The sequence below is a fragment of the Acanthochromis polyacanthus genome, chromosome 21 (genome assembly GCF_021347895.1).
Source record: "Acanthochromis polyacanthus isolate Apoly-LR-REF ecotype Palm Island chromosome 21, KAUST_Apoly_ChrSc, whole genome shotgun sequence".
NCBI lineage: Eukaryota > Metazoa > Chordata > Actinopteri > Pomacentridae > Acanthochromis > Acanthochromis polyacanthus.
In genome coordinates this window covers 30813658-30832858 of record NC_067133.1, presented here as the reverse complement: position 1 = coordinate 30832858, position 19201 = coordinate 30813658, and the positions used below count along the sequence as shown (strand labels likewise).

Sequence of the window (19201 nt, the reverse complement as noted above, 5' to 3'; positions counted from 1 at the left end):
ACCATTAGGAGCTGTGATTATTTAGAGGTTATTATGCTGTGGTTTTACTGGTTTTACTGTAGCTCAGACTGGGAAGGATGTGGAACCAGAACTAAGTTTGACTGTCTGGGTCTAAAACGTCCTGAATATGTTTACATCTCCTCTCAGTCACCATTTGTCTTTCCTGTAGCGCCACCTTGATGCCAGACGATAAAACTGCCCTACCCTGTCCTCTGGCTCTACAGCTGCAGTAACTGGTCTGTGTAACTGGTCAGTAACTGGTCTGTGTTCTTCCCATTAAGGAATATCTGAACACTAAAGGTGTGAAAACATGAACGTGTACTGGCTCTAAGTGGTGAATCTTCCTCTTCTCCCAGCCATCTCCACCAGTCTGTCCTGTGTGATTTCATTTATTATTTTGGTTTATCTAAAGCTAAATGTAGCTCATTGGACCTGCAGATATCCAGAACATGTGTAGATATGATTGTGCAGCCCATCAGAGAGTCTCCTGCTGGTCCTGACCTGTGTGTGGAGATGCTGGTGATGCCGGCTCGATGACCGCCGTCCCGTCGTCGGCCATGTGGAGCTGTCGGCCTCGTCTGTGGTGCAGCGGGTTGAGGGGCGGAGAGCGAGCCCCTCGGTCCCTCCCATTGGCCCGCCGAGGGAGTTTCAGGTCCAGGGGCTCGTCCAGAGAAAGCATGGTGGCAACCAGAGGACCTCCCAACTGAACAAACAGTCAGAGAGCAGAGTTAGTCTGAAGAAGGAGACAAGCTGCTGGATCACTAAACAACTTCAGGACACTTTGCCTCCCATTTCACATAATCCATGTAGAAAACACTAAAACATGCAGCAGTTGTGTAAATGTTCTTGTCCTGAGACCAAATCTATAAAAACTAGAAGAAAAGAATGTTTAAAATATTTTAAAATACCAAATAAATCTGGAGTTCCTCTAAAATGTCATTTTTCTCTCATCCACCTGATGACCAAACTGGATCTCTAATAAAACAGTTTAGGTCAAATTTAAATCTCTTTTTTTTTGGTTTTATTTTTTCCATTGATGTCTCTGTAATTGTGGGAAAGTGGTTTTAATCAACACAATATTTTAAATAATAATTAGTATGCATTAGACGTGTCACACAACCTGTTGATGTTTTTGTTGTTTTCTGTCTTATTTTTGTCGTTTAAATCATCAAACAGTTTTCCTAAAGAATGAGTAGATCAAAGCTATGTCCTCTCTTCTAGTTTCCATCTTTTCATCCATTGTCAGCCTTGATTGAATGTCTCTCTCTACCTCATATTATCGGGATCAGACTCATTCTTTGGACTGTTTTCCATCAGTCAGTTTGTCCTCTTGGTCAGCAGTAACAGCTAGCTAAATATCTAACTTCTACTGCTGAGAAAAAGCTAACGTTAGCATGGATTAGCAACCCTGTTACTGTGATTAGAGTAGGGTTAGCAAACAGCACAGAAAACATGGAATAAAAATGCTACCATTGATGTGGAAGCTGAACCAATCAATACCTATTATTGATCAATATGGAGCAGAAAACTTGAGAAGAGAAGGTTTATTTTTCAAATGTCCTCCAGTTCTGAAAGGACCCTCATATAAAGCCACACACTAAGAAATGTTCCGGTGAGAACCAGGACAGATCACAGGTTCTCCACCTGCAGCGTCTCCACCATGAGCTCTGCTGTCTCACATTCCTCCCCCTGGGTGAGAACCTCCAGCCCGGCAGTAAACTGAACACTCTGTAAGCTGAAGGAAAATAAACAGGTTGAGAGCTCCCTGACCCTCGGCTCTCTTTCCATCCTGACCTTTACTCACACTCTTCCTCAGGAATGTCTACAATCCAGTCCAGATGGCTGCCCCCACCGCTGGCCGGTCCCTGACACCCGGCCCCATCGCCCCCCAGACCCCTCCAGGTCCAGATGGAGCCCCCATCTCCTCTGACCTGTGGACCCCGCCTGAGGCTTCATCTGCTCTCAGAGCTCCACTTCTAGTCTTCCTCAGCGCCTGGATGAACCATCAGTCAAAGGACTGTTCATTTAGGAGTCTAAAGTCCCTCTGTGGTGATTCATTTAACCCAGAAACATTCAAATTATAATAAGAATACATTTCATTTAAAAGCGCCTTTCTTGACATCCAAGGACGCTTTACAAGACATTATACATTTATATGTTTTGCCAAATTAAATAATCCATCCCTGGACTAAAATAGTCCTGCAGCTGGAGCACACCAGCTCACCTGCAGCTCTAATGCAGTAAAACTCCTCTCTGCACAAGGCAGCTGGTATTAACTGACTGGAACCCTCTCTGAAGAAGAACCGTGATCCAGAAAGCTCCTGTTACGTCTGAAACCCTGAAAGTCTGAATCCATGGTGTGTTCAAGTTAACACAGTCATTTCATTTTCACCACCGCTGCTCTCTAAGGGCCCTGTCACACTCTAGCGTATAGAGCCAGCGTGTGAGGAACGTATCGAATATTTCGAAAAATTGTTCAAACGCACAACTTTTCAGCGTATGAGGTCGATTTTCGGTTAATGACCGTTAGAGTAATGTGAGCCTAGCGTACGCTAGGTTTCCTGACCCACTCAATTTCAACGTATGAGAAGCGTACTCGACGTATGAGTAACGTACCTTCAGCGTACCTTTAGCGTGTTCAGCGTATGATGAACATATGAGGAGCGTAAAATTCATACGTCGGCATACGCTGAAAATTTTTGTGCATGTTCAAAAAATGTCTTAGCCGTCAGCGTACACCGACGTACCCCGGCGTAGTTGAAACGTATTCCAGAGTACCCCTAGCGTGTTTCAGCGTATGTCAGCGTATCCCCAAAAAGTCCATACGTTCCCCATACGCTGGCTCTATACGCTAGAGTGTGACAGGGCCTTTAGGTTCATAACAACACCCTAAAGAAAAAACAATACCTTTGAAATAAAGACTTCCACTTCAGGCTCATTCTTTCACACTCATGTAAGCAAATGGTTGATTCCGTTTTTCCCTTTCCAGCATTTACATCCTCATGCTGCTGACAGAGTAAAATCATTTGAATGAAATCATCAAGGCTCTTTGATGATTAGAAAACCCTGGTGCAGTTATGTTAGCACATGGATAAAAGTGGGAGTTTAATGGACAACATGAATAATCTGGTTGAGCCCAGACCTTTGAACGATAGAGACTGTAGATTCTTGGTAAAGTTACCAAGAATCTACAGTCTACTAGTGTTTCCTAATTAAACTCATCTTGAAGGACAGAAGAAAAACCTCCAAAGGTTCTTGAGGTGTTTCAGTTGAAGCCAAACTGTCCTATAAACATGTAGGAGGACACCAGAATCAGCAGGATTCATCTCTAAGTGGCATTCAGCAGAAATTCATTCTGTTGGTGAGATATTTCCACCAAACCTGGGGCTGACCAATTCACAGAAAACATGAAATTGTCTGTGTGACCTCAAACATTTGAACGGTAGTGTATGTTACACACACACACACACACACACACACACACACACACACACACACACACACACACACACACACACAGATAATGAATCAAAGTGTAATTCCAACAGATCCATCTCTCCTCCCTCCCTGGAGGTGCTGCTTGCTGCTGAATGGCGGCTTTGAGAGTGGCTGGCCGGGGGCCACATGAGAAGCCTTGTGTCTGGGAGGCATGGAGCAGGAGGTCACCAGGTTCAGCTGAAGCTCCAGGGATGACCACCAGCTCCCACAGCCAGGAGGGTGAGGGGCTGGAGGCCCAATCAGCCACAGATAAGAGGATGATAATGCTCACACTGTACGGACATGCACACAGAGCGGCATTCTGGGACATCAGGGAGACCTCCATGGCATGTCCCTCATGCACATAAAGACATATCTTATGACAAATCTTTGCTTTTTATCGGGTTATAGAGCACTGAGGAGCACCTGGCCCACAGCTGCTCAGAATGACTTCACATCCAAATGTCCAAACCCACAGCACAGAAATTCAGTTCAGTTTGATTCATACAGCGCCAACTACAGGTCAAACTGTGTCACACACCCACTGGGTCATTCTGCAGAACCCATCAGCTGGACTCACACAAAACATTCATCCGTGACTTCTTCACGTACAGAGAACACGTATGATCACAGCGACCACGTAAAACACGCTTAGACTAAACCACAACGTCGTCTCTCACACATGTTTATGTTAGTAGGTTCACAATAAAATTCACATTAAAACTGTGAAATCCTGCATTTTTCAGGACAGATCCGACTTCCATTCCCAAGTTTCATATTTTTACAGGATTTTGACTCAAAAAAAGGAATTTGAATCCACGTGCAGCTGTTCTTTTCTGTATTCATATCTGTTGTGTTTTCAGCATAAACTGCAATAACATTTAATAGGAGATGTGCAACAAATATGAAAACAAATACAGTATTTGTGTATTTTAACCCAAACTCTAGTTCTGAATCTAACAAAGCTGTTCTGAGACAAAACTGAATCCAGAGAAGAATGCTCCCCCATGGACTCAGAGTCCATTCTTTGGGTTAAAGTCTTTCAGAAACATGAAACTGGAGAGTGGAATCCAGTCAACAGTTCAAAATGGGCCAGAAAACGCTGGAAGTTCTCAGTTTTAATGTGAATTTGAACCGTTTCCATTCAGTAAAAACACCTGTCCAGTGCCTCTGATGTGTTCCGCTCTGACTGGTTCTGGATCAGACTTTCATTCTGTTTCTGGGGCTGTAGTAGAAAACAGGAACAGTTTGGGTCAAACAGGGTTCTGAACCTGAATCCAAACAGAGAATTCTCCTCTGTGCATACCGGACTGCATGTGGAGCGTCTCTACAGGCAGGTTCATGGCGTTGTGATGGATGGTAGTGAGAAGCAGCAGGTTTAGATCCATCCTATGAGCTTCCTCTGCAGATACACCACTTCCTCCTCCTCTCTGGGTGAGAACAGCTCACTGTAACTCCAATCACTCAGCCTGCCAGCAGTTTGGGCTTTATATTGTTTGGCCAAAGTAGCAGAAAATCGCCTGTCATCCACTTTAAACGAGTGAACGCCGTCACCCTGAGGCGCAGACCAGGAATCAGCTTAACCTTCCTCCAAATCCTGCTCTCATCCACTGCAGGGACCAACACAGGCCTCCATCAGACCATAATCCTGCTGGAAACCCACGAACACGAATGGAACTTCTGGAATATGAGCCATGCGATCCACAGAGGGTGTCCACACAGAAGCTCCTCGTGCTCACCATTATTATAGCTCCAGAACAGCTCATCTTCTCTAATTTAACCAGCATGCCTCCAACAGACTCACATCTCTGCAACATTTACTGCTAAAGCTTACTCTAAAAAAGTGCTTTGAGCTGAATATTTATTTCCATGACTGAGATTCTGAGTTTATCCTGACCTGTTTGATTCAGTCGTTATTTAATTATTCCATCAGCAGAAAGTTAATCAGAAGAAAGCCTGATCAGTGACTGATGTTGGCTCGTGCTCAGCTCTGACAGAGTATTAACTGGAATTAGCTGAACTAGTTCTACTGACCGGTATGAAGCCCGAGAGGTGAATAAAGTCTGGAAGTCTCTCTGCTGTTCATCACTTAAAGAGCGACTGGTGAGAACTACAGGCATGAATGAGGACAGAAGCATTTCCATCGCCTCTGGATTACAGGGACACCGAGAGGAAACAGTCCAGATTCAGTAAGAAAACCGACGTACAGCATTTATAAAGTTGTGTTTTTTTAGAAGCCATGAAGTTTTCTTGGACTTCCCAAACACTGAGCAGGTCATAAAACATCTGAGAAACCTGCAGCAGTCCACTGAGCTGAAATTATTTTGCCTTCATTAGACCGTTTAGTGGAGATAGGAAGGAAATGTGGGGACTGAGCAGAAAGAGATAAAGATCCGACAAGCTGGGACTCAAACCAGGACATCAGGACCGTTTTAGTCAGAAATACATCAGATAAAATGAACTTTATTGATCCCTGATTGGGAAATTTACAGCAGCAGCATACAGATGAAGCAGAAAGAAGGATAAGAATTACAAATATGGCTAAAAATAAAGATACCATAGTCAGCTGGGATAAACTCCAGCCCCCCGCCACCCTAATGAGGATTATATAGATAATGTATAGATAATGGAAGATGGATAAAGATACAATAAAGAGTAAAAGACATGATGAATACATTACAGCTCACCCAGGCAAGAACTCCCACTTTTATCCATGTGCTAACATAACTGCACAAGGGTTTTCTAACCATCAATGAGCCTTTCAGCACCATTAGCTAACACAATGTAGCATTAGAACACAGGAGTGATGGTTGCTGGAAATGTTCCTCTGTACCCCTATGGAGATATTCCATTAAAGATCAGCTGTTTACAGCTACAATAGTCATTTACCACATTAACTATGTCTACACTGGATTTATCATTCATTTAGTGTGATCTTCACTGAAAAAAACTGCTTTTCTTTCAACAATAAGGACATTTCTAAGTGACCTCAAACTTTTGAACAGTAGTGTAGATCGTATATATTCAGAGTCTATCAATAATACTTCTCTAATAGGTTCTTGAAGGCTACAACCACGACCATGACCTGGATGACTGAGGATCTGCAGAGATAAAACTATACAATCCAAACCATCAGAGAAATGCCTTCCAGCTTTCAGATACCTGCAACCCAGTCAGACCTCCTCTCTTTCATTACTGGGATGCAAACTGAGCCGTGTGGTATTAATGTCTACACTGGATTTATCATTTATTTCATGTTGTCTTCACTGAAAAAAATGTCTTTTTTCAACAATAAGGACATTTCTAAGTGACCCTAAACTTTAGACCGGTTGTGTATGCATGTGGGTATGTTCAGGTCACTGGTTCACTGGTTTACTGGTTAACTGGTCCCAGTACAGCCGACCAGTCTCCACTGCTGGATTCACCTCAGTCCACCCTCCTTGATCGTTCCTGAGAGCAGAACCAGCGGAGAGACCGGGAAGTGACTCAGTGTGTGGACGTTGGACTAAAGTTACGGGATGCTGGCCGGCGCTGAGAGGGGGATTGTGGGAAATGTGAGACAAAGAGCAAGCGTGAAGCCGAGCAGGACAGCAGGTCGGTGTTGTGTGTTAAAGCTTAGTGGTGAGTGGCTGTGAAGTTTGGGGAAGGGGTGTTGGCCGGCCCCCATGCAGACTTCCCCGCTCAGCCGTGGGGTCGGCAGCATCTCTGAAAGGCAGCATTGTCCTCCGGCCTTCTGCAGCAGAGCAAACACCGGCTGGGAGGGATGAGCGAGGGGCCACAGAGGGGAGGACGGGGGCCACAGGGGGGAGGACGGGGGCCACATGGGGCAGGACGGGGGCCACATGGGGGAGGACGGGGGCCACATGGGGGAGGACGGGGGCCACAGGGGAGGACGGGGGCCACATGGGGGAGGACGGGGGCCACATGGGGGAGGACGGGGGCCACATGGGGGAGGACGGGGGCCACAGGGGGAGGACGGGGGCCACAGGGGGGAGGACGGGGGCCACAGGGGGGAGGACGGGGCCACAGAGGGGAGGACGGGGGCCACAGGGAGAGGACGGGGGCCACAGGGGGGAGGACGGGGCCACAGAGGGGAGGACGGGAGCCACAGGGGGGAGGACGGGGGCCACAGGGAGAGGACAGGGGCCACAGGGGGGAGGACGGGGGCCACAGAGGGGAGGACGGGGCCACAGGGGGAGGACGGGAGCCACAGGGGGGAGGACGGGGGCCACAGGGAGAGGACAGGGGCCACAGGGGGGAGGACGGGGGCCACAGAGGGGAGGACGGGGGCCACAGGGGGGAGGATGGGCGCCACAGGGGGGAGGACGGGGGCCACAGGGAGAGGACGGGGGCCACAGGGAGAGGACGGGGGCCACATGGGGGAGGACAGGGGCCACATGGGGGAGGACGGGGGCCACGGGGAGAGGACGGGGGCCACGGGGGGGGGACGGGGCCACAGGGGGAGGACGGGGGCCACAGAGGGGAGGACGGGGGCCACATGGGGGAGGACGGGGGCCACAGGGGGGAGGACGGGGCCACACAGGGGAGGACGGGGGCCACAGGGGGCAGGACGGGGGCCACATGGGGAGGACGGGGGCCACATGGGGGAGGACGGGGGCCACAGGGGGAGGACGGGGGCCACATGGGGGAGGACGGGGGCCACATGGGGGAGGACGGGGGCCACAGGGGGAGGACGGGGGCCACAGGGGGGAGGACGGGGGCCACAGGGGGGAGGACGGGGCCACAGAGGGGAGGACGGGGGCCACAGGGAGAGGACGGGGGCCACAGGGGGGAGGACGGGGCCACAGAGGGGAGGACGGGAGCCACAGGGGGGAGGACGGGGGCCACAGGGAGAGGACGGGGGCCACATGGGGGAGGACGGGGGCCACATGGAGGAGGACGGGGGCCACAGAGGGGAGGACGGGGGCCACAGAGGGGAGGACGGGGGCCACAGGGAGAGGACAGGGGCCACAGGGAGAGGACGGGGGCCACATGGGGGAGGACGGGGGCCACAGGGAGAGGACGGGGGCCACAGGGAGAGGACGGGGGCCACAGGGAGAGGACGGGGGCCACAGAGGGGAGGACGGGGGCCACATGGGGGAGGACAGGGGCCACATGGGGGAGGACGGGGGCCACGGGGAGAGGACGGGGGCCACGGGGGGGGGACGGGGCCACAGAGGGGAGGACGGGGGCCACAGAGGGGAGGACGGGGGCCACAGAGGGAGGACGGGGCCACATGGGGGAGGACGGGGGCCACAGGGAGAGGACGGGGGCCACAGGGGGGAGGACGGGGCCACAGAGGGGAGGACGGGGGCCACAGGGAGAGGACGGGGGCCACAGGGGGGAGGACGGGGCCACAGAGGGGAGGACGGGGGCCACAGAGGGGAGGACGGGGGCCACAGGGGGGAGGATGGGCGCCACAGGGGGGAGGACGGGGGCCACAGGGAGAGGACGGGGGCCACGGGGGGGGGGACGGGGCCACAGAGGGGAGGACGGGGGCCACAGAGGGGAGGACGGGGGCCACAGAGGGGAGGACGGGGGCCACAGGGAGAGGACGGGGGCCACAGGGGGGAGGACGGGGCCACACAGGGGAGGACGGGGGCCACAGGGGGCAGGACGGGGGCCACATGGAGAGGACGGGGGCCACAGGGGGGAGGACGGGGGCCACATGGGGGAGGACGGGGGCCACAGGGGGAGGACGGGGGCCACAGGGGGGAGGACGGGGGCCACATGGAGGAGGACGGGGGCCACAGGGGGGAGGACGGGGCCACAGAGGGGAGGACGGGGGCCACAGGGAGAGGACGGGGGCCACAGGGGGGAGGACGGGGCCACAGAGGGGAGGACGGGAGCCACATGGGGGAGGACGGGGGCCACATGGAGGAGGACGGGGGCCACAGAGGGGAGGACGGGGGCCACAGGGAGAGGACAGGGGCCACAGGGAGAGGACGGGGGCCACATGGGGGAGGACGGGGGCCACAGGGAGAGGACGGGGGCCACAGAGGGGAGGATGGGGGCCACATGGGGGAGGACAGGGGCCACATGGGGGAGGACGGGGGCCACAGGGAGAGGACGGGGGCCACATGGGGGAGGACGGGGGCCACATGGAGGAGGACGGGGGCCACAGAGGGGAGGACGGGGGCCACAGAGGGGAGGACGGGGGCCACAGGGAGAGGACAGGGGCCACAGGGAGAGGACGGGGGCCACATGGGGGAGGACGGGGGCCACAGGGAGAGGACGGGGGCCACAGGGAGAGGACGGGGGCCACGGGGGGGGGACGGGGCCACAGAGGGGAGGACGGGGGCCACAGAGGGGAGGACGGGGGCCACATGGGGGAGGACGGGGGCCACAGGGGGGAGGACGGGGCCACAGAGGGGAGGACGGGGGCCACAGAGGGGAGGACGGGGGCCACAGGGGGGAGGATGGGCGCCACAGGGGGGAGGACGGGGGCCACAGGGAGAGGACGGGGGCCACAGAGGGGAGGACGGGGGCCACAGGGAGAGGACGGGGGCCACAGAGGGGAGGACGGGGGCCACAGAGGGGAGGACGGGGGCCACATGGGGGAGGACGGGGCCACAGGGAGAGGACGGGGGCCACATGGGGGAGGACGGGGGCCACATGGGGGAGGACTGGGGGAGGACGGGGGCCACAGAGGGGAGGACGGGGCCACAGAGGGGAGGACGGGGCCACGTGAGGCAGGATGGGGGCCACAGGGGGGAGGACGGTCCTCCCCACCTGACTCTACAGGACGGACCAGAACCTTTGATGGGGGGTGGGTGAGTTTGGGGTGAAGCTGGGTCAAGGCTGGGGGTGTGAGAAAGGTGAGAGGGTGAGGTAGAGAGGGGTGAGATAGAGGGCGAGGTAGAGAGGGGTGAGATAGAGGGCGAGGTAGAGAGGGGTGAGATAGAGGGCGAGGTAGAGAGGGGTGAGATAGAGGGTGAGGTAGAGAGGGGTGAGATAGAGGGCGAGGTAGAGAGGGGTGAGATAGAGGGCGAGGTAGAGAGGGGTGAGATAGAGGGCGAGGTAGAGAGGGGTGAGATAGAGGGCGAGGTAGAGAGGGGTGAGATAGAGGGCGAGGTAGAGAGGGGTGAGATAGAGGGCGAGGTAGAGAGGGGTGAGATAGAGGGTGAGGTAGAGAGGGAGCATCAGGTCCTGATTAATCTTTATTCTGATCTAATGGAGGACTGAGTTCAATCTGTTTGGTTTGATGCTGCTGGAATGAGAGCCAATGAAAAGCAGCAGAACACCTCAAAACTTCAGTCTGAAATGACAGTTAAGGTGCTCCAGGGCTAAGGTGCTCCAGGGCTAAGGTGCTCCAGGGCTAAGGTGCTCCAGGGCTAAGGTGCTCCAGGGCTAAGGTGTTCCAGGGTTAAGGTGCTCCAGGGCTAAAGTGCTCCAGGGCTAAAGTGCTCCAGGGCTAAGGTGTTCCAGGGTTAAGGTGCTCCAGGGCTAAAGTGCTCCAGGGCTAAGGTGTTCCAGGATTAAGGTGCTCCAGGGCTAAGGTGCTCCAGGGCTAAGGTGCTCCAGGGCTAAGGTGTTCCAGGGCTAAGGTGTTCCAGGGTTAAGGTGCTCCAGGGCTAAAGTGCTCCAGGGCTAAGGTGTTCCAGGGTTAAGGTGCTCCAGGGCTAAGGTGCTCCAGGGCTAAGGTGCTCCAGGGCTAAGGTGCTCCAGGGCTAAGGTGTTCCAGGGTTAAGGTGCTCCTGGGCTAAGGTGTTCCAGGGCTAAGGTGTTCCAGGGTTAAGGTGCTCCTGGGCTAAAGTGCTCCAGGCTAAGGTGTTCCAGGGTTAAGGTGCTCCAGGGCTAAGGTGTTCCAGGGCTAAGGTGCTCCAGGGCTAAGGTGTTCCAGGGCTAGGGTGTTCCAGGGTTAGGGTGTTCCAGGGCTTTAAATGTCTCGTGTTTTGTTTTCCGTGAGGGTTTCAGAAGGAATGAGTGTGACCCCCTCTGAGGTTGGCTGTAATGGATTCCCCCTCCTGCTGTAACCCTGGGAGGTGGTCTATAAGAGGGAGGTGGTCTCTTGGAGGGAGGTGATCTCTCCCTGGGCTCCTTCTTTTTTCTGTTCTCACAGAGGAACCAGAGGGAGGATCCTAACCCTTGGTGGATCGAAGGCCTGATGGTGTTAATTTGTGTGATTCCGAAGAACTCTGACATGTTTCAGAACAAAACCAATATGATAGAACATACATGCAGAAGGTAGAAATCCAGCAGGCATGAAGTCACGCTAACGGCAGCTTTAATTATTACTGAGTGGAGATGGAAAATCATCACCACATTCCTATGATGTACAGACCACCTATACTTGTCTGAGTCCTCATTAAGTAGCACAAGACTGCAGATAGATGACAGACAGACAGACAGACAGACAGACAGACAGACAGACAGATAGATAGATAGATAGATAGATAGATAGATCATCCCCAGGTGTGTATAAAGTCACAGCATTCAGAGCAGACAAGTCTTCAACTGTAGTTTCTAGCATTCTGCAGATTGACCTCCAGTATTAATGTAATTAATGTAATCAGTGTGCAGGCTTAGTATTAACAGCCCAGAAGACCTACAAGTGCTCATAAGCAGCCTAACGGGAACTTAGTAATAGAGCAGATGTTTGCAGCAGCTTACAGAGAGTGTCCATCAGAGCTCCAAGTTATTTATCAGCCGATTGAGGTTTTAAAATTCTAACAGGAAATGTAAGGAATCATTTTTCTGTCCGTCAATCCCTTCATTAGCTTCATCCTGCAGGGTCACCGGGGCTGGAGCCTGGCTAAGATGACCGTCCACTGCAGGACCAACACACACACACACTGACAACTGTGCACGCTCACGCTCACACCTACAGCCAATCAAGAAGTACCCTTTAACCCATCGTGCATGAGTCTGAACTGTGGGAGGAAACCAGAGAACATGAAGAACTCCACACAGAAAAGATTTTATACTCAGAATGCAATATTCAGACAAATCAGCACTATAAAACCTGAGTCAGACAGAACCAGTCATTACCAGACAGTACCAGTCTCCTGCAGTTCAAAGTTCTCTGAGATGAACACTAATGTGGACGTCCTGTCATCTGTAATTGCATCAACATTCAACCCGTTCACTAATATAGAACATAAACCTCCAACAGAGAGGATCTGAAGTGTTCCACCTTCTATCAGCTCTTCTCTGGATGTTTCTGTGTTTCAGCAGTGATCTGTGAAGATTCGGTCATGTCTGGACCTGCTGGTTCTCCCTTCCACCAGGTGTGAAGGACCAGGTCACAGGTTAGTGGAGAGGGGTGACCTCTGACCCCTGACGACCGGGTTCTACATCTAGAACTCAGACTAACAAGACCGGCCTGCTTCAGATTCATGGATTCAGCTGATTCAGTCAGAGGGTGTGATGCAGCTTTTCTCACATTTTCAATAAAAAGACAGAGTGAGCTTAACATCCAGTAATCCCTGGGTTTGAATCTGCAGAACTCCACTGGTCCACTACCCAGACCCGCTGGTCCACTGGTCCACTACCCAGACCCGCTGGTCCACTACCCAGACCCGCTGGTCCACTACCCAGACCCGCTGGTCCACTACCCAGACCCGCTGGTCCACTGGTCCACTACCCAGACCCGCTGGTCCACTACCCAGACCCGCTGGCCCACTACCCAGACCCGCTGGTCCACTACCCAGACCCGCTGGTTCACTGGTCCACTACCCAGACCCGCTGGTCCACTACCCAGACCCGCTGGTCCACTACCCAGACCCGCTGGCCCACTACCCAGACCCACTGGTCCACTACCCAGACCCGCTGGTCCACTACCCAGACCCGCTGGTCCACTGGTCCACTACCCAGACCCACTGGTCCACTACCCAGACCCGCTGGTCCACTACCCAGACCCGCTGGTCCACTGGCCCACTACCCAGACCCGCTGGTCCACTGGCCCACTACCCAGACCCGCTGGCCCACTACCCAGACCCGCTGGTCCACTACCCAGACCCGCTGGTCCACTACCCAGACCCGCTGGTTCACTGGTCCACTACCCAGACCCGCTGGTCCACTACCCAGACCCGCTGGTCCACTACCCAGACCCGCTGGCCCACTACCCAGACCCACTGGTCCACTACCCAGACCCGCTGGTCCACTACCCAGACCCGCTGGTCCACTGGTCCACTACCCAGACCCACTGGTCCACTACCCAGACCCGCTGGTCCACTACCCAGACCCGCTGGTCCACTGGCCCACTACCCAGACCCGCTGGTCCACTGGCCCACTACCCAGACCCGCTGGTCCACTACCCAGACCCGCTGGTCCACTGGTCCACTACCCAGACCCGCTGGTCCACTACCCAGACCCGCTGGTCCACTACCCAGACCCGCTGGCCCACTACCCAGACCCACTGGTCCACTGGCCCACTACCCAGACCCGCTGGTCCACTACCCAGACCCGCTGGTCCACTACCCAGACCCGCTGGTCCACTGGTCCACTACCCAGACCCGCTGGTCCACTACCCAGACCCGCTGGTCCACTGGCCCACTACCCAGACCCACTGGTCCACTACCCAGACCCGCTGGTCCACTACCCAGACCCGCTGGCCCACTGGTCCACTACCCAGACCCGCTGGTCCACTGGTCCACTACCCAGACCCGCTGGTCCACTACCCAGACCCGCTGGCCCACTGGTCCACTACCCAGACCCGCTGGCCCACTGGTCCACTACCCAGACCCGCTGGCCCACTACCCAGACCCGCTGGTCCACTGGTCCACTACCCAGACCCGCTGGGCCACTGGTCCACTATCCAGACCCGCTGGGCCACTGGCCCACTACCCAGACCCGCTGGCCCACTACCCAGACCTACTGCAGTCCCTGATGTCTGCTGACTAACAGCCACATGGACCTCCTCTGATGGATCAACTCAGTTTCACAGATTTTTTTCCTGCTTCTGTCCTCCTTAGACAGGAAACCTCAGTTTCCACTCCTCCTCCTCCTCTTCCACTTTATGTCTGTATTCTTAATTTTCTCTCCAGTTTCTTCTCCTCTCATTCTTCTCTAACTTTCCTCGCTGGTTGTAACGGAACATTTACTTCCTGTTTCACACGTCCTCAAAAATCAGACAGACAATAAAGATTAAAGCGTCTGTTGATGAAAGGCAACAGGATCTCACAGAGGATGACGAAACAGCAGAGAGCTGTTGAGGAAAACAGAGGAACACGTGTGTCAACACGCTTCAACACGTGTGTTAACACGCTTCAACACAGAGAGAAATCAGCAGAATGCTTCTCACTGTCAGGATTTTAAAAAGAACAACATAATCACCAACACATGACGGACAGAGAGGAGGAGAGCTAAAGGAGGACAGACAGGAGAAGGTAATCTAAAGAAGGACAGAGAAGAGAAGATCTAAAGGAGGACAGACAGGAGAAGATAATCTAAAGGAGGACACAAAACAGAGGAGAAAAGTTCAGTAAAAGAGCAACAGATGGAGGAAGGATTTGGAGAGAGAAACAGGAAGCTGCTCAGAGAACTACTGATGGCCTCCAACCAGAACGCTCAGACACCCAGGAACCCAAGGAGGAGAACCAGAGAACCAGGAGGTGGTATTTGTTGTCAGAAGGAGGCCACAGGAGAAGGAAACATTTCACAATAACTCAGCCGATCAATAAACTAATCAATAGTTGAAGGTCAATAATTAATGTATCAGTTATTTCTGTGGTTCCTTGTTATAGAGTTATTGGATTTTAAACCATCAGGACAGAAATGAACGAAGTGTTGATTCACGGACAGGATTTAATGCTGGAACTAGAGGCTGTTTCCTGATTCTAATTTAAGTTCAAACACTGCAGACAGAACAGAGATTATTTATTTATTTACCTTTATTTATGTACTTATTTACTTTTATTTGACCAGGAAGCCCCAACAGCCAGAGATAAAACCTCCATGATCTATAAAAAGTCGTTTGACTGACGTTCACTCTGTAGCTGGAAGCCTGATGGACGGATCAACCCGGATTACTGACGACACACTGACCTGACTCACCCCCTGGGGGAGGAGGGATGGTGGGAGAGAGGGGGAGAGAAGGAGTGAGGGTAGAGGGGTGAGGACAGTTAATGGAAACCAGATGGAGTTTGAAGGGAAACTAATGGAAACAGAATTATGGAACTTGTCAACTTTCATTTTATTGTTATTTTTATTTATTTTAGGTTTTCTGGTAGCCTAGCCATGCTACACCCATGTTTCTGATGGCACAAGGGTCTAGAGAAGCTGGACAGGGAGGGAGGCGGGCTAAAAGGTTGTCTATCAAATCCCTCTGCAGCAATTGGGTAGGTATACAACCAATCAACGCAACGAATAGGCTGACGGAGTTCCGAGAGCACCGGCGGACACATATTTCTATATAAAACAATAGATAGAAGTTATATATCAGAGAAAATGAATATATATAAATCATAGATGGAGTATTAATATAATCAGTATATCAGAGAAAATTATTATATAAATCATATATAGACTATCAATATAATTCATACATATATATTAAAAAAGATATATCAGAAAATGATAATATTGAGATATATATATTGTTTTATATAGAAATATGTGTTCATTAGTCAGTATTTTGTTTATATATGTATATATAGTGTAATCATATATTGTCTCTTCAAATTATTAAAATAATTGACTTTACTGCCATTATCTGCTTCTCTAACATATATTAGTGTGTGTGTGTTTACAGTGTTTGCAAAATACCTGTCTACAGTCGAGCTTAATATCAGAATATTCTATTACCCATTATTATTATTATGATCTATTATTCCCGCTATGAATATTAAAATACGCTGAACCATTTGTCCTGTATCATAGCTACATGTATGACGTTTGCAGCAAAAAATAAAAATAAAAACGTGTGAAAATCAGTTTAATATTCAGAGTTACGATGGATTAAATGCGCTGTCAAACAGCGCTGAGTGGAGCGGATGACCAGACCAAGATGGCGGCCCCACCGCTCGTCAGCCCCAATGGACAGTAGCGGTTGATGCGGCGTCTACTCTTTATTATGTCTATGGTCACGCCTCTGTCATCACTTGATTACGCCCGCCTTCTGACTCTACACTTCATGGTGATTGGTCCGGCCAGTTTTAGGAGAATCCAGCCTCGAGCCTTATGGAGGGTAACTAGACCCACCCTGGCAGAGAATTAAATTCATTGCCGTGGGTTGTCTGGCGCGGCCAGGCTAGTTCTCTGGAGGATGTTTTTTATGTTTGCTGTGTTTCAGGCTGGATTTTCTTTAGAAAACTTTAGGTCTGAATAATTCTGACAGAACACAGAGGAGAACGTTGGACTGAAGCTCGGAAACTTCCGGACCTCGGTCCATCTATCTACCAGTAGCTGCTGAATGAGGCCACGTCAACCAACATGTGTTCTCTTTGGTTTTTCTCCCTCCTATCGCCTCACAATCAGATGTTTTTAATCAGTTCTAATCTAGACAGCAGAGAACAGCTGATCTGGAATGAATGCTAATGCTAACAACCTCCTGCTGGCTTTGAAGACGGAGAGAAATCTGACAATAACGCAAAGTATTCTGAAGTTCACAGTGCAGCAGGAGAAAACAGGAGTAGAGGAGAATAAAGTAGAGCTGCCTCATCTCACTCTTCTTCTCCTCCAGCTACACTCTTTCATCACTCTCTCCTCTCTATCTCTTCCTCTCCCCCACAGTGATGCAATCCTCGTCCCGCTGCTGAAATCCTGGTCTGGAGGCTCCAAGGCAGGCGGGGCGTCACCTCAGCAGCCCAGCAGGAAGCTCCAGGAGGGGCCAAAGAACCACCAAACAGCTCGACGGAGGGAAAAGTACCGTGATAAAAGTTAACAGCTCGGGTTTACAGTTTGTTCACAGCCTAACTTTGGGTAAATGTGTTTCTAGTGAGGCTTTCTGAATGGATGTGATGGTGGTGATCAAACATCCCAGATCCTGCCGTCTCCTCGGCCCACTGACCAGCTGTGTCTGTTTACTGCTGGAGAGGCTCGGTGTTTGGGAAGTGATGGATCTGTGCTACTCCCACACTAAAGGCTGTCGTTCCAGCTGACTCACTCCAACGTTATTCTAACAGAGCTGAAATCCAACTAATATCTGTGGAGGTTGTGTTTCAACGTTTGCTCTGGAGGTCTATTCTTCTCCAGACAGGAGCTTCCTTTCCTCCACATTTCCTCTGTCAGGCAGTGCACATGGCATACATCAATCAATCAATCAATAAATCAATAAATCAATCAATCAATCAATCAATCAATCAAATTTTACTTCTATATCCCTGTGCAACATACTAAAGGGTGACCAAAGTGCTTCACAGTGAAGAGAACAACTCTAAAACAACACAGTAACTTCAGACGTGTACGAACACCGTGTGTTTACGGAGGATTCTTTCCCTGTAGAGATGCATCCATGCAAAGACGGATCTGATCAAACTACACGGTGGAGATTAGAGCACTTTAAGGGCTTTAAGAGTTGAAACCTTGAAATAGTTTTGTGCAGATGTATGTGCATGTACACACACACACACATGTTTGTACTTCTATCTTAGTGAGGACATCCATAGGCGTAATGCATTTCCTAGAGCCTTACCCTAACCTTAACCATCACAACTGATTGCCTAAACTTAATCCTTACCCTAACCCTAACCAAACCTCAATTCATACCTGTTCTCTAAAAACAAGTCTTCACCCTCAAACATGGCTGTTTCAAAGTGAGGACCGGCCAGAATGTCCTCACTTTGTAAAAATGTCCTCACTTTGATAGTTAAATGCAGAAAATGGTCCTCACCATGTAGCAAGTACAAGAACACACACACACACACACACACACACACACACACACACACACACACACACACACACACACACACACACACACACACACACACACACACACACACACACACACACACACACGACCTCCCCTAAAGGCAACAGAAATGAGCACAAGGTCAGGGCAGGAATGCAAAGCGCTGGCACCTGCCTAAACCTTTAAAACACCAGCTTCACACAAGAGGCCTCTGATGGCCGTTCCCTAAAACCCGAGTCAGGATTTAAGCTTTCAGGGAAACGACTTCAGCTCAGAAAGAAGCAGGTGTGAACAGCAGAAGCTGAGGATGTATGAAGAGATGTCGGTTCATTAAAACTCTTTCAGAGCATCAGTAAGTGCAGAGAGCTGTCTGTTATATTTCCACTGGTAAAAACCCAGAACAGCTCTCAGCTACAGGGTGGGGAGGAATGGGAGAAGGTCCAGAAGTCTCTCCTTTGTTGTCTCCCACTCAGTTAATGGGCTGTGGACAGTGTTTGGATGGAAACTGTGGTACGATAGCAGCGAACTTCAACTATATTCCATCCTCCACTGCTGGTCAGTGTGGCCGACACCACTGTTCAGAAGTTTAGGATCCCTTAGAAGTGTCCTTATTGTTGGAAGAAAAGCAGTTTTTTTCAATGAAGACACCATGAGATGAATGGTAAATCCAGTGTAGACATAGTTAATGTGGTAAATGACTATTGTAGCTGTAAACAGCTGATTCTTAATGGAATATCTCCATAGGGGTACAGAGGAACATTTCCAACAACCATCACTCCTGTGTTCTAATGCTACATTGTGTTAGCTAATGGTGCTGAAAGGCTCATTGATGATTAGAAAACCCTTGTTCAGTTATGTTAGCATATGGATAAAAGTGGGAGTTTACATGGAAAACATGGAATTATCTGGATGAACCCAAACTTTTGAATG

The 19201-nt window shown here is 51.1% G+C and overlaps 2 protein-coding genes across 3 annotated transcripts in view; one reads left to right on the top strand and one right to left on the bottom strand.

Annotated features, from left to right (window-relative positions):
- glis2b (GLIS family zinc finger 2b) overlaps nucleotides 1-19201 on the bottom strand; it is a 33317-nt gene that overhangs the window by 7452 nt on the left and 6664 nt on the right. For both annotated transcript variants that reach the window (XM_022195341.2, XM_022195342.2), the window contains exon 2: nucleotides 502-703. In XM_022195341.2, the coding sequence (XP_022051033.1) occupies nucleotides 502-679 (178 nt within the window). In that variant the 5' untranslated portion in view covers nucleotides 680-703. The remainder of the gene's footprint in view (nucleotides 1-501; nucleotides 704-19201) is intronic.
- LOC127531695 (uncharacterized) lies at nucleotides 12675-14322 on the top strand. Its single transcript, XM_051941530.1, has 3 exons — nucleotides 12675-12707; nucleotides 12924-13146; nucleotides 13181-14322. The coding sequence occupies exons 1-3, from the start codon at nucleotides 12675-12677 to the stop codon at nucleotides 14320-14322; spliced, it is 1398 nt and encodes a 465-aa protein (XP_051797490.1).

Coding starts and splice junctions, on each gene's coding strand:
- LOC127531695 (XM_051941530.1), top strand. CDS start 12,675: ATGTCTGGACCTGCTGGTTCTCCCTTCCACCAG. Junction 12,708..12,923: donor CTGGTTCTCCCTTCCACCAG/GTGTGAAGGACC, acceptor TTGAATCTGCAG/AACTCCACTGGTCCACTACC. Junction 13,147..13,180: donor CCAGACCCGCTGGTTCACTG/GTCCACTACCCA, acceptor TCCACTACCCAG/ACCCGCTGGTCCACTACCCA.